The sequence below is a fragment of the Schistocerca piceifrons genome, chromosome X (genome assembly GCF_021461385.2).
Source record: "Schistocerca piceifrons isolate TAMUIC-IGC-003096 chromosome X, iqSchPice1.1, whole genome shotgun sequence".
Classification (NCBI taxonomy): Eukaryota; Metazoa; Arthropoda; class Insecta; order Orthoptera; family Acrididae; genus Schistocerca; species Schistocerca piceifrons.
This window is the reverse complement of record NC_060149.1, coordinates 703,767,075-703,780,762: the sequence shown is the minus strand read 5'-3', so window position 1 is coordinate 703,780,762 and position 13,688 is coordinate 703,767,075. Positions and strand designations below refer to the sequence as shown.

At 36.6% G+C, this 13,688-nt stretch overlaps 1 protein-coding gene across 2 annotated transcripts in view; it reads left to right on the top strand.

Moving 5' to 3' along the window:
* Window positions 1-13,037, top strand: part of LOC124721518 (protein PRRC2C-like) — a 244,063-nt gene extending 231,026 nt beyond the window's left edge. For both annotated transcript variants that reach the window (XM_047246536.1, XM_047246535.1), the window contains 2 exons: window positions 815-1,445; window positions 10,206-13,037. In XM_047246536.1, coding sequence (XP_047102492.1) covers window positions 815-1,445; window positions 10,206-10,399 — 825 coding nt within the window. In that variant the 3' untranslated portion in view covers window positions 10,400-13,037. The remainder of the gene's footprint in view (window positions 1-814; window positions 1,446-10,205) is intronic.
* The last annotated feature ends 651 nt before the right edge of the window (window positions 13,038-13,688 follow it).

Sequence of the window (13,688 nt, the reverse complement as noted above, 5' to 3'; positions counted from 1 at the left end):
AAAAGTCTGTTACCACATTTGAATAAAGGTATCACTTTCGGAATTTTTAGTCTTTGAGGAAATCATCCTCCAGTAAATAAAAAATTACCAATGTCAGCCAATGGCTTTGAAATTTCTGAATCTGCGAACATTTTTCATTTGAGGCTTCTAATCACCATTGCTACTTTATGTTCATTAATTGGAACAAACCTCGTGCTGTATCCAGGTGCATAATACTTACTTTTGTCTTGAGTTCTGAAATTCAAGCTTAGTGTTGTGGAAGGATTTACAAACTAATCATTTACTAATTTGGAGGCCTTTTTTGCTAATATTAATGTTACCAGTGTTTGGAAACGTTGTTTCCTGCTTAGTGTGTGTGTTCTGTATTTCACTGTTTACAATTGCCTCAATTGGAGGCCTATTTTCTGCAATTAGAAACTTGGATTACAGCACTCCGCTATGTTACACACAACTGTGTTACACACTAAAATTTGGAGCCTTTTAGAGGCAGAGGGTTGCAACTTGCATCAGTTACACAGGAAAGACGACCAAGTAAATATCCACATCATGTAATACATCATCTGACAGAATAAAGAAACTGTGGGACATAACTTCGTAGTTACTGTTAATTAATTATGCGAGCATCATTCTCCCAAGCATTCAGACTCTCACTCTTTCAATTGAGTAATAGCATAATGGCTTTGGCAGCAACTTTTGTAGTTGTGCTGTCATCCATAAATAATAGTTTCCTGACTTCTTTATATGCAGTATGTTATGTAGAAAATAAATTTGTGTTATCTTTATTTTTGAAATTCATGAGGGTGGTTTTTTTTAGCCCTTTCAGCAAGCTGCAAGAGCTCAGCTTAATATAGGAGTAAGAGCTGGCATGCCGCCACCTGCAGCACCCATATACCCACCTCCCATTCAGAGACCTGTGGCTTATTCTCAAGGAGGTGGTGTATCTGCCAATAGTATGATGGGAGGTAGGCCCCGTCAGCAGTTAACTCAGCAGCTACCGCCGCCGCCACCACAACCGCCGCAACAATTACAGCATCCCCATCACCCACCACCACCACCGCCACCACAGCAGCAACAACAGCACCAGCATCCACATACACACCAGCACCAGCAGCATTCACAGCCACCACAAGAACCAAGGCAACATCACCAACAGCAGCAGGAACAGCAGCAAAGGCAGGATCAACAACGCCAAAAGCAACACGAGCAAAGGCAGCAACAGCAACAGCAGCATCAACAGCAACAGCAGCAGCAGCAGCAGCAGCATCAACAGCAAGAACAGCAGCAGCAGCAGCGTCAACAAGAGCAACGCCAGCAGGAGCAGCAACGACCCCAGATGCAATCTGCTACCACACAGCAGCCTCAAGCACATGGTGCCACTGCTAGAGGACAGAGTGCTGGCAAGCAACCACCTAGTGCTACAGGACAGGCATATTACACATCACATGGTATGACTGTTCTTCCTTGTCTAAAAAATAATTGATAGTATAGAATTGACTGAAAAAGATTAAATTGTAAATGTATTGTTGACACTATAAGGTCTATTTCCTATTGTTTATGTATAGTATTATTTGAGACCGTGATTGTGGACTTGCCCATGTGCCACAAAGAGCATAGACAACTGCCTATAAGCCATACTCAGCCTTAATGGTGTATCAGAATATAAGTCATTAATCTGCCACCCAGGCTCAGTCCGGATCTCTTTCACCACCCTGTCTCACAACCTATCACAATTCACCTTAACCTATACATGCAGGTATATTGACATCGTAAGATCCATCTCAGAACCACCTGAACTTCAAATAAAATTCTGTGTTAAACCTCCATTAATCCCATTCTAAGTATGGGAATGGCATGAAAACCAATAATTTGTCACTTTATGATTTGGTTACAGAAACTGTTCACAGCATGATGAATCGATTGAAATTTCTCCTTTGTTCACAAAAATCTTTGTACTTGAAATAGAAATTAAACTGGACAATTAAGAGAAGTGCTTTAAAAGATTGATTAAATAACAGTTCCAGTTGTATTAAATGCTGTTTAACATAACTGTTTTTGGCCCCTATCCCATTATCTAATGATGGTGAATTATTTAATACACCAGGGGGCTCATGTTTCTTCTGTCCAACTGAGAATCACAGGTGCTAATCTGCTCGCGTGCGTGCGTGTGCGTGTGTGTGTGTTTGGCATAGATCTTGTTTTCTTAGTACTCAGGCAGCCAGTCCAGATCAAGATGATGACACAAGGTCTCGGACACCTTGGGTTCATTTTTACTGATCCATGTTGGTATGCTTGCCCAGCATTCACCAATTGTAAGTAGAGGTGCAGTTGGTGTAATAATAAGTTCCCTATCTCTGCTCGTAATACCTTCAAGCAGAGCATTTAAGCCTTGGACTGCCTGATATTCATAGGCTTCGTAAATGCATATTTAGCTCTAAACAGACACAGCAGCCTTACAAGGGAACCTCCCCATCACACCCCCCTCAGATTTAGTTATAAGTTGGCACAGTGGATAGGCCTTGAAAAACTGAACACAGATCAATCGGGAAAACAGGAAGAAGTTGTGTGGAACTACGAAAAAAATTAGTAAAATATACAAACTGAGTAGTCCATGCGAAGATAGGCAACATCAAGAACACTAGGAGTCAAGGAGCGCCGTGGTCCCGTGGCTAGCGAGAGCAGCTACGGAACGAGAGGTCCTAGGTTCAAGTCTTCCCTCGAGTGAAAAGTTTAATTTTTTATTTTCAGTTTATGTGACAAACTCTTATGTTTTCATCACTTTTTTGGGAGTGATTATCACATCCACAAGAAAACCTAAATCGGGCAAGGTAGGAGAATCTTTTTACCCATTCGCTAAGTGTACAAGTTAGGTGGGTCCACAACATATTCCTGTCATGTGACGCACATGCCGTTACCAGTGTCGTATAGAATATATCAGACATGTTCTCCCGTGGAGGAATCGGTTGACCTATGACCTTGCGATCAAATGTTTTCGGTTCCCATTGGAGAGGCACGTCCTTTCGTCTACTAATCGCACGGTTTTGCGGTGCGGTCGCAAAACACAGACACTAAATTTATTGCAGTGAACAGAGACATCAGTGAACGAACGGACAGATCATAACTTTGCGAAAATAAAGAAAGTAAAATTTTCAGTTGAGGGAAGACTCGAACCAAGGACCTGTCGTTCTGTAGCTACTCATGCTAACCACAGGACCACGGCGCTCCTGAGCTCATATTGGCCTTGATGTTGCCTATCTTGCACATGGACTACTCAGTTTCTATATTTTACTAATTTTTTTCATTGTTCCACACAACTACTTCCTGTTTTCTCGATTGATCTGTGTTCAGTTTTTCAAGGCCTATCAACTGTGCCAACTTATAACTAAATCTGAGGGGAGTGTGATGGGGAGGTTTCCTTGTTAGAATTGTTTAAGATATATCAGTCTCAGATGAAATATCCTTCATAAGTGAGAAGTGCATAGGCAGGAAACTGAGATTTGATCACACATTGGAACTCATCAGATTATGGTTCCCCGTGAAGTCAGCAGAGCTAAAGTTGAACTGAGATATGAATGACAGGGCTGCAGTTGTTTTTTCTTGTAACACTGTCTAAATCAGGCTATTCCAGCCGAAGCTCTCCCTGCTACGTGGAGCATTGTCACTTGATGTGAAGAGTCAAATGTGACAGCACAGCAGAGCCTATTGAACTGGCGGCTGCACCATAGGTGATGGCTGACCTCATACTCTTAGCTGCGAAAATGTAGCATCATGCTACGTTGTGGAAATAGGAAGTGAAGGAAATTAATAAAAAAGAGCAGTTTTAAAAATATTGGATACGTTGTTTACAGGGCTAATGAAATTTGACATTCTCGTTTTAGAACAAGAGGAACTATCAGGCATCATTGGTGGGTCCTGAAGAAAAGATAATTCTTTGTTCCTTATTAGAAAAGCTGCTCACAACAGTATGTAGGCCCAAACTTGCTCAAGATTTGTGTGCACCCTGGGAATTTTTGCTGTAATTAATGATACCACCATAACAGGTTGACAGATTGAGTGCAGTGTAGTATGTCTTTTAGCAAAGTTGACTTTTGAAACTCTGTAACATCTAAATGGAGTGACAGTGGTAAATCATAGGGTGAAACTGAGAAAGGAGTACTGAATAATTTCATTTCCATTTCCAAAATGGTGTGCTCGCAGAATCATATTTTGAAAGAAACAATAAGCTGCTTTATCTTGGTTTGGTAGTTGCCCAAACTGGTACCTTTTAAAAAAAAAAAAAAAAAACTGGAGGACTGAAGAATGTTAAGTGGTAGTTGCTCATTTGCCCCTCATACAAACCTAATTTGTGTGTGTGTGTGTGTGTGTGTGTGTGTGTGTGTGTGTGTGTGTGTGTGGTCAATTATTATCTGCTCTGAGCCCTGCAGGGTTTGAGATGTATAATTGTGTCAAATATGAGCACTGAGTACGACGTCCATTTTAAATCTTTCAGTGCATTTCTTCCCTGTTCATTTAGAGGAGGATAGAATACATCAAGAACTTTCCTCAGAGTAAACGAATGTTCTGTACTGTGGTAAGGTATGTTCAAAACTCTGCTTTTATATCTGTTAGGAATCCATTGCATTGGTGGTGATTTACACCATGATGCTAAACAAAATTCACCCATTTGACCACAGCTTTCATTAGATGGCCAAATTCCATTGTTTCAGCACACACTGCCTCTTTGTGAATGAAGCATCTTCTGAATTTATTTTTTAAATGAGAAGCAAAACCCTCGTGACAAACTATCATTCATTGGGCACTATCTGTGGCTACAAAATGGAGCTTGTGACACAGAAAATTAATATTTTCCACTGCTTAATAAACTGTTTCAAAATGTCTTTTCCTGTTGCAGTGTAATTGAGTACTATTACAGCTTAATGTTCTCAGTTACTTGCAGCTCCATATCATTACCAAAGCTCCATATCATTACCATACAGAAATATTGAAACTGGATCACAGTGTAATGTATCTGTGCTCTCTTCAAATGTGATTGAAAATGCAATAAAGCTATCATCTTTTTTCCTGGGCCTTGTGTCAAAATCTGCCGTTGTGTCCAGGAATTGACAAGTGGCTGTTTGCTTGAAAGGCAAAAACTATCAGTTGGCTGCAGCTCCCTTGGAAACAAACATTCTGCAACAACTACCATATATAATTTTACAAGAGGTCCCATTGAAAATGGGTTGCCACTTGCTGCTATAATTTGAGTGACTTTGCAGCTTTCTCATACAAATGTCTCACTTGCATTTTCTTCACTGAAAAGTACAAACGCATTGCAGTACATGAACTACTGCTTCATATTTCTACAACTTCTGTACAAAGAATTCTCTTTTTACATCATTCTGAAGTCTGGCTACTAGCTATATGCTAACTGTGTGCTTCACCTTGTACCTACATGAAGGTGTGTAATGACTGCATTTTGTGACATACGAGGCACTGTGATCATCCATCCCTCTCAATAATAGAAATGTCGTCTCCAATTCAGGCATATGGCTGCCATGACTAACCGTAATTGTTACTGTCTCAATATAGCTTTTTGCATCAGTTACAGCTTTGTGCAGCCAGGGGCAGTGAGTTCACTTTCCCCCACTACATAGGCTTGAACCACTGCAATGAGCCCTCCTGTTCGGTGGAGCATTGTTGAAACAGCCTGGTCTAAATGGCACAGTTGCCTATCTACTACAGCTGCACCAGTACTTTACAAGCCACCATACTGTGTGTGGTGAAATGTACTTCTAGTAACACTGATTGCCCTGTTCCACTCACGAATGGTGGGTGGGAAGAATGATTGTCAGTGATCCTCTGTACTAGCTATAATTTTCTCATTGTGTTAATTTTGCGAGATGTATGTGGGAAGAAGTAATATGTTGTCTAACCACCTTTCTTTGTAATGCTCTCGAGCCAACCAAATGACCCATCAGTCCCACCTGGTAAGGATCCCAGATTGATGAACAATACTCAAGAATTAGCTGAACAAGTGCCTGGTAAGCCATATCACCTGTGGATAAGTTAAATTTCATTAAGATTCTTCCTGTGAATCTAAAGTCTGGCATCTGCTTTTTGAGCTACTTGTTTCGTGTCATCATCCCACTTTTGGTCACTATGGATAGTTACTCCTAGATATTTTATGGTGGAGACTGTTTGCAGCAATTTGTCATCGATAGTGAAGTTGTACAGTAGTGCATTTCTTTTCCCATGTATGGGCAATATCTTACATTATTTACATGTAGAGTCAACAGTGAGAGTCTCCACCATTCATCAATCCCCTGCTGATCATTCTGCAACCCAATACAGTCTTCTGGTGTTGGTGTTTTCTTACAGACAACAACATCATCTCCAAACAGTGTTAAAGAGCTTCTGACATTTTCTGTTTAATCATTGATATATATTGTGAACTGTTACAGCCCTATCACACACTCTTGGATATTCCAGAAATTAGCTTTAAATCTGTCTCTTTTGTTCGATTGAGAATGATGTGTTGAGTTCTGTCTGCAAGGTCATTTTGAATCCATTCACAAAACTGGTCCAATACTTAGTAAGCTTGTATTTTTTTCACAACATGTGAACCCCACACATTTTATTTCTTGTGCATTTACAAAATATCCACTGCAGTGCACAGCGGAACTATTTGTGTACTTTGGGTAAGTGAAAAATTAATTCTGACTATAACTTCATGCAGTCCATGTAAATTTCATCACTGGAGCAATACAAAAAAGATGTAAAATATCATTTGGTGTAATGTGGGCCACATAGTTGAGAGAAAAAAAACACTGTTGTTGTTCCAGTTTTGATGAAACTGACTTGGATTTAATAGTCTCTCCTTCGTGGAGCTAACCTGAATCCTCTTGAAGCTGAAAGTCTGAATGAGCATGAGATGGTGTTCCTTCATTGATGTACATGATACCATACTTTAGATGACACTAACAAACACATTTTTATTCCTTTAAGAGTTCAGTGTGGTGATCAGCTTTTACACTACGAAAAATTATTAGTGCATTTATCCGGAATCAACACTCAAAATTACACTGACAAAGTTGACTGTTCTATTGTGGCACAAAATAAACAGTTCACATTTATATGAAACTGTCACAGTTCTCACTTACCACAGTCCTGTTAAAGACAATTACACTCCGGTAGTTCACTTAAATTTGTCCATAACACAATTCTCAGTAAGTCCAACAATAGCGCCCAACCTGTTTACAGTTATAGTTCACAGAACTTGTTGGTCACATCACAATTCAATTTTATAAAGTCTTTTAATTGAGATTGCAGGTATCACTTCAAAGAAATTGCATATTAAAATTCCTGAGTTCTGTTAGTCTGTTCACGTACTTTCACTTACAATTGTGGTGCAAGTGAATGACGAGATCGCATCCATCATAGATGTTGCTCATTAAGCTCTCAAACCACGGATTGTCAATTTTGGGTGACGTCTGACTACTTATACATGGGCATAGGAACAAACTGTTATTTTGAAAACTGCATAATATGTTGAAAACTGGCTAGGCTTGAATTTACTGTTTCTTTATTAACTACAAGAACCAATAAAATTTTGGATTACAGAAAATGTTGCTGGTTACAAATTTAGAAAAATATGTGGGGACTATTTTAACTCTAAAATGTGAATTCCTTCTTTATGTGAATCACCGCCATTATGCAAATTATAGCAAATTTCGTGAAATCATTAATTATTGTGCTGTTGGTCATACTGTATAGAAAAAGTAAGGTATAATGTCAAAGTTCAGAATCTTAACAATGGTTCTGATGAAACCTGCAATAAAACATGGGGCTTACTTATGAATTTCAAGTATAATTATTGCAGAAGATAATCAGTTCTAGGTAATGTAAAATAGTTTCCTGTAAAGTGGGAATGCTAAACTTCTAAATGATATGGGTCACTTTATGGAATTATGCTGATTAGCTCACAGGCTTTTGCCTGTAGCAAATATTTGTGCTAAGTTCAGTTAACAGTAACTTTTAATTAAGAGTGCACCAATGATAACTAATTTCACAAATGGAATCAGTACACCCGTAATGAGAACCTGAATAATAAATTTAAGTGACATTATATCTAAATAGGATCTTGAGGTTATTGGAAACAAAAAAAAAAGTTATTTATGGGAGCAGAAAAACGTAACAGATGCAAGAATCAATCTGCTATGCCACACAGTTGCACACTTGATTGAGCTGAACATCTCTACTGTTTCTGCAAATAGTATTAATGATGTTGTTTTGAATGTTGTTGATAATTTATAGCAAAATGTCTGCTTTGGTTCTGTTTCGTACTGAGTGAGGTGATACTGGTTCATAGACTGGACTTAAATTCAGTAGGGGTGAGATGGGATTCAGATACCTGTCAGCTAACCATTTTATGATATCCGTGTTTCCTCTAAACCGATACAAATTAATTCTAGAACTGTCCTTCAAAAACTCCATGTTTGATGTCCTTTCTAGTCTTTTTTTTTTCCAAATGACCTTGTGTACTCTTTCCAATGACTTTTATGTTAATGGGTTATTGAGATTTAATCTTTCTTCCCATAGTTTCCTGAATAATCATGATTACAAATACTTAAGTAACAGATCAAACCAGTTCTTTCATATCGGATTTTAAAACGTAAAATTTTCAACAATTTTCTAAATGTGCTTTAGAGCTTGCAACTTATTACAGTTTTCGGAAATAATTATTTAAGTAAAGTGAAAGCTCATTATGTTGGTAATGGTTTCTCTTAGATTGTAATTCAAATATTTTATAAGCATATTGCTCATATTGAAAGTGAGTTACAATATTGTTTATCTTATATTGGCATTAATTGTATATTCTTTTAAAATGTGAGCTAATTTTCTTCAGTTTTGTATGAAATTTTGTTATGTTTTAGCAAGAAGAAATGACGTCATATAATGTTGGCTGAAAGGTACATATTATTGAACTTTGATACCAAGTATTTGGTAGTTGATGTTAATTTCACACATTGTGGACAGTTATTTTGGGGGAAAAAAAAAAAACCACACACACACACACACACACACACACACACACACACACACATTTTGGGCATCAGTTGCTTTTATCTGAACCTTAATATCTGTCAGTTTTTGTTGTGGATCATTTCCACAGGATATAAGCCAAAGACAGATTAGGTGAATATATAAATCTTCTCTTTTCTGCCTGATAGAAAATCCAAAACTTCATAATAGGTGTAAGGAAAGAACACCAAATTCCACAAAAATCCGATAGAGGTGTGCTAATCGTAAGAAAAGTTAACATAATGATGTACAAAAATATGTCTCTTTTTTTACGTCATTACATTAACTGTTGTTATGTTGAGTATATCTCTCTGACTTTTATCGAACAAGTTGTGTCTTTTCCTTACACCTGTTATGACATTCTGGATTTTGTATTCACCAGAAAAGTAACTGATTTTTATTTTCACCTGATCTGCCTTTGCCTTATATCCCATGAAGATGGTTCATGGCTGAAACCGGTAGATGTTAAGGTTCAAATAAAAATAGCTGATGGTTGAAATGCATTTTTTATTTTTGTTTTATTTTATTTTATTTTTTAATTACGTAACAGCTATAGAATGTCTCCTAACCGAAATATTGTACAGTTATTGTTCTGGAATAAAGGCACCATGTTCCCTTTGCTGTTTGAAACTACTTTCTGTAGTATTGTCACTTGGCAGTGTCCCACATTTCAGAAAATGGAGGGAGTTTAAAAACCCATATTGTTATTTACAAGTTTTGTAGCACAGTATGCCCTTTTCAAATAAATTTGCAAAATGCAACTTACTAGTTTTGAAACCTTAATGGTTCATCCAGTATGTTCCATATAATCCTAAACATGGTTTTGCCCCTTTCCCACTATAAGAATATTACTTTGTTTATACTGTTTCATTTACAGTCCTTCACCATTTAGATGTCAATTTTATATTGTTGCACTAAGTATATCACCGAATGCCATTTCCAAAATGTAGATCGTGTTGCAACTTGCAATTGTGGTATATGTTTAGAGATATACTAATACAAATTATAAAAAGTATGGGTACTGTTTCAGATGTGTAAATGGTTTTCTCTCTTTTATTTATTGAAAAACTTTGATGTGCTTATCCTATTAAGTATTGAACTGATAGAGTTAGACATTCGTGTTTTTATAACAGCTACTTTGGTTTCAGGTCTTGCAGTGGAAAACAGTGATGGGAAATCAAGTAGTGATTCTGAGGGCAAAGTATGTGAGAACAGTAACACAGGTGGTAGTGGTGGTAATGGTAAACCTAAATCCAGTGCTGGGCTGGGGCACAGTCAGGGAGATCAAAAACTGCCAGTTGATGGACGAAAGGAAGAAAAGCCCTCAAGTACATCTGACTGAACGTTTTGTGAAGTAATTTCATTCAGAAATATTTACTTGCATATCGTTCTTGTACAGAGTGCTCTTGGAAGTTTGATATGTTGCAGAGTTTATCAGTTTTGGTGTAGCAGTTTTCAAGCTTTTTTCCTAATAAGTCATGGTTTTTTGGACAGAAAACATTCAGTTGTATTAAAAAAAGTATTCAGCTATTACAGAGACACTGAATTATTAAACAGCATGCTGGGACCATTTAGAATAAATAATAATTCTGTTGTTATTGTTATTATTTTGATTATTATTATAATTATTACTATCATTACTGATGGTGTAATTCTAACCAGCTTATGCTGTGATACAGGAAATGCAGTATTTTTGTCGTTTGTCACAATCTGCATATAGTAAGCACTGAGCCTGTGACGTTACATTACCATAAAAGTAAAAAAATAAATAAAATAAATAAAAATTGCACTCTGACAGCTGCCCAGTTAATCTGCAGTGAGGAAGTGGATGGTGTAATTATAATCTCTGAAATATCAGTAGTGCCGATTTGTGTCAAGCACCAGTGTGGCAAAGCTTTTCAGTGAAATGAAATGTAAACCAAGAGCATTCCAAGTATTTCAAGTGCAGATGTTGCAGGAAACAAAAATACTGATACAAATTCATCATGGAATTGGAAGTGGACTGCATTACACAAAATATGTCAGTAAGGAACATGAAGCCATGACTTTAAGGTTGTGGAATTACTTGTGCACATTAAATGTGGAATATTTACGGCTTTCACTCTGTATTATGTTTTACGTTACATTAATACAGTAGTACATTATGGATGCATTTTTCGTCTTCTTGCTTTGTATTAAGTGGGATGTGTGTGAAAGTTGGAGGAAGTGCTGTGCTTGAACTTATAAAATGCTTGTTGAAGGAAATGTTTAGAGTATTTTCATTATGGAAGATGTAATATTGTGTATTTGAGCAAGAATCGAGAAATACTTACACAAGTGATCTGGGTTCGTTTATTGTGAAAAAAGATTATTTTACCATATGTAATAAGAATCAATTAGTAAGATAAACTTGTATGAAACAAAGTATTATCGTATTTGAGATTTTTAATTGTTATTAGATTGCTGAGCCAAATATTGAAAAAGTTTGGAAATAATGAAGTGTCAAGAGTAAAGTTCAGTATATCTTATGTGGTTTGCTATCATTATGGTTGCCAAGTAAAATACCGAGCTTATGGCATTACAAATTGATAATTGCAGAGAAAGAAGGCAGTGAAAACTAATGAAATGTGGGTGCTGTAATGATTTGAAAATGGGATAACATTTCTAGGAAACTTACTGAAAATGAAAACAGCATATTGGAAATGAAGGAACGGCCAGTGAGGTTTGTCTGCAGAGCTGTATGCCACTCAGATGTAATTTTGAGCAAAGTACTATTCAGCTGAGTTAATGTGTATGCAACTAGCTTGAGAGAAAATCAAGATATTGACAATTAATGCATAGAATTATAGAGGTGTTAATGATGTTGAGGAAAAAACAGTTAAGATGCCTCCTTTACTTGTGAACTTTGGTTTTGGTGTGCTTCTTGCATTAAGATAACCAGGAAAAGAACTGATATTTTCAGGCAAAATTGCAGGGAGTGTATTGTTTTTTTCCTTTGTTAAATATGAGCAATTATTCTGTTAGATTCTTAAGTAAAACTTGCTCATGTGAGCAATATCATGATGATGTGTAAAAGATGATGTACTGTACATAAAATGGCCACATCAGAAAATTTTGCCACTTTGAGTAATATTCTTACTTTACAACTGTGTCTTTGGTGTTGGTATGAACTGAAGTTTCTTTTTAATTTTTATCATTTTTGTAGTTACTGTGTGATTATACATACGGCAGTGTTGAAAATCTCTCTAGAGACTGAAGAAATAATGAACTTCAATGCAGTCTTGAATAAAAGTGTTGTTCAAGTGATTTCAGTTAATTAAAAGATATACTCAAGTTGAAGTGTTAAGTGAAACCCTGGAATAAATGATGATTTCCATTCAAGAACTCTGACAAACTGTAGTGTTTGGAACTATTCACATATTAGCTGTTTCATAAGTTAGTAAGTTTTCAGAAGCATCTACTTTAGACTTCCTCCAGGTCTGTGCTCTAGGTGTTTAATAACCCTACAGTCCTAATCTTGCCCTGCAGTGAAAGTGCTAAACTTATGTTGTGTGGTTTGTGTGTAGCAGATCTCTTGTGCTACAAAGGAACTGAAATTATCTATGGTGCAGCGCACTTCAAATTTAAACTGATTCTTTAAAAGAGACAGCTGCTATCAAAGAATTGTTCTTATAGTAGACAATTCGTTTGCTGTATATGATACTGATTTTTTCAGTCTCTGTATTGAACTGTCATTGCGTCAGCATGTTGAATTAAGTTGGATGATTTTTTTGTTGTATTCAAGTGAAATGTTCCGTAAACATGAAGCTGAATATTTTTATTCACCCGAAAAAATATTTTTTAGGATTCTGAATTGATGTTCCTTTTTATTGTGGCTGATTAGTCTCAGTGTTTCAGTAAGCTTTGGGCTTATTTGCTGAACGTCAGAAGTGACATTATTGTGATCAGTTTCTTTCCTACGTAAATATGAAATAAAAAAGCTCATTTCTGTTACTCAACAATAGTGATTGAAATTTCTCGTTCTCAGTGTTGCATAATCTTAAATTTATTCTTCCACTCCTTTTTATTTTAAATGTATAGTGTTGGAAGTAAGTATAATGTAAAAATAATTTAAATCTTTAACTCGTGGGTTTGATTTTGTGATGGTGGTTGCAGCTTTTTTTATGTAGTAGCACCTGTAAGATTGAAATTGCAGATCTCCACTAAAGAAGAAAGAGTTGTAATAATTTATCTTTATTGTTGACATACTCGTACAGAACCCTTGCGGAACTTTCTATTTTAGATACATATTCATTCAGTGCAATGAGCCATGGGGGAAAAAGCACTTGATATGATTTCTATCAAAACATTCCAGTAAATTAAATTCAGTTCATATGTTGGTGCCAATCAGTATATTGGATAAACATCTTGACTCCATTATTCAGAAACAAGGATGTTTTGCTAGTGGGTGCTTATGTGTGTAATTAAGATAGATTTTCTCTGTTAAGATTATGCAAATATTGTTTCCCTCTTAAGTCAGTGCAGTTCCAAACACTGGTTAGTACGTGTAGGTGGGACTATTGTCAAGTCTTGTCCCAATGATGTCTGAATTGAGATTATTTGTTGTCATGTGAACTGAGCGTTTTGCAAGGTATATTTTTGTAATGAACATC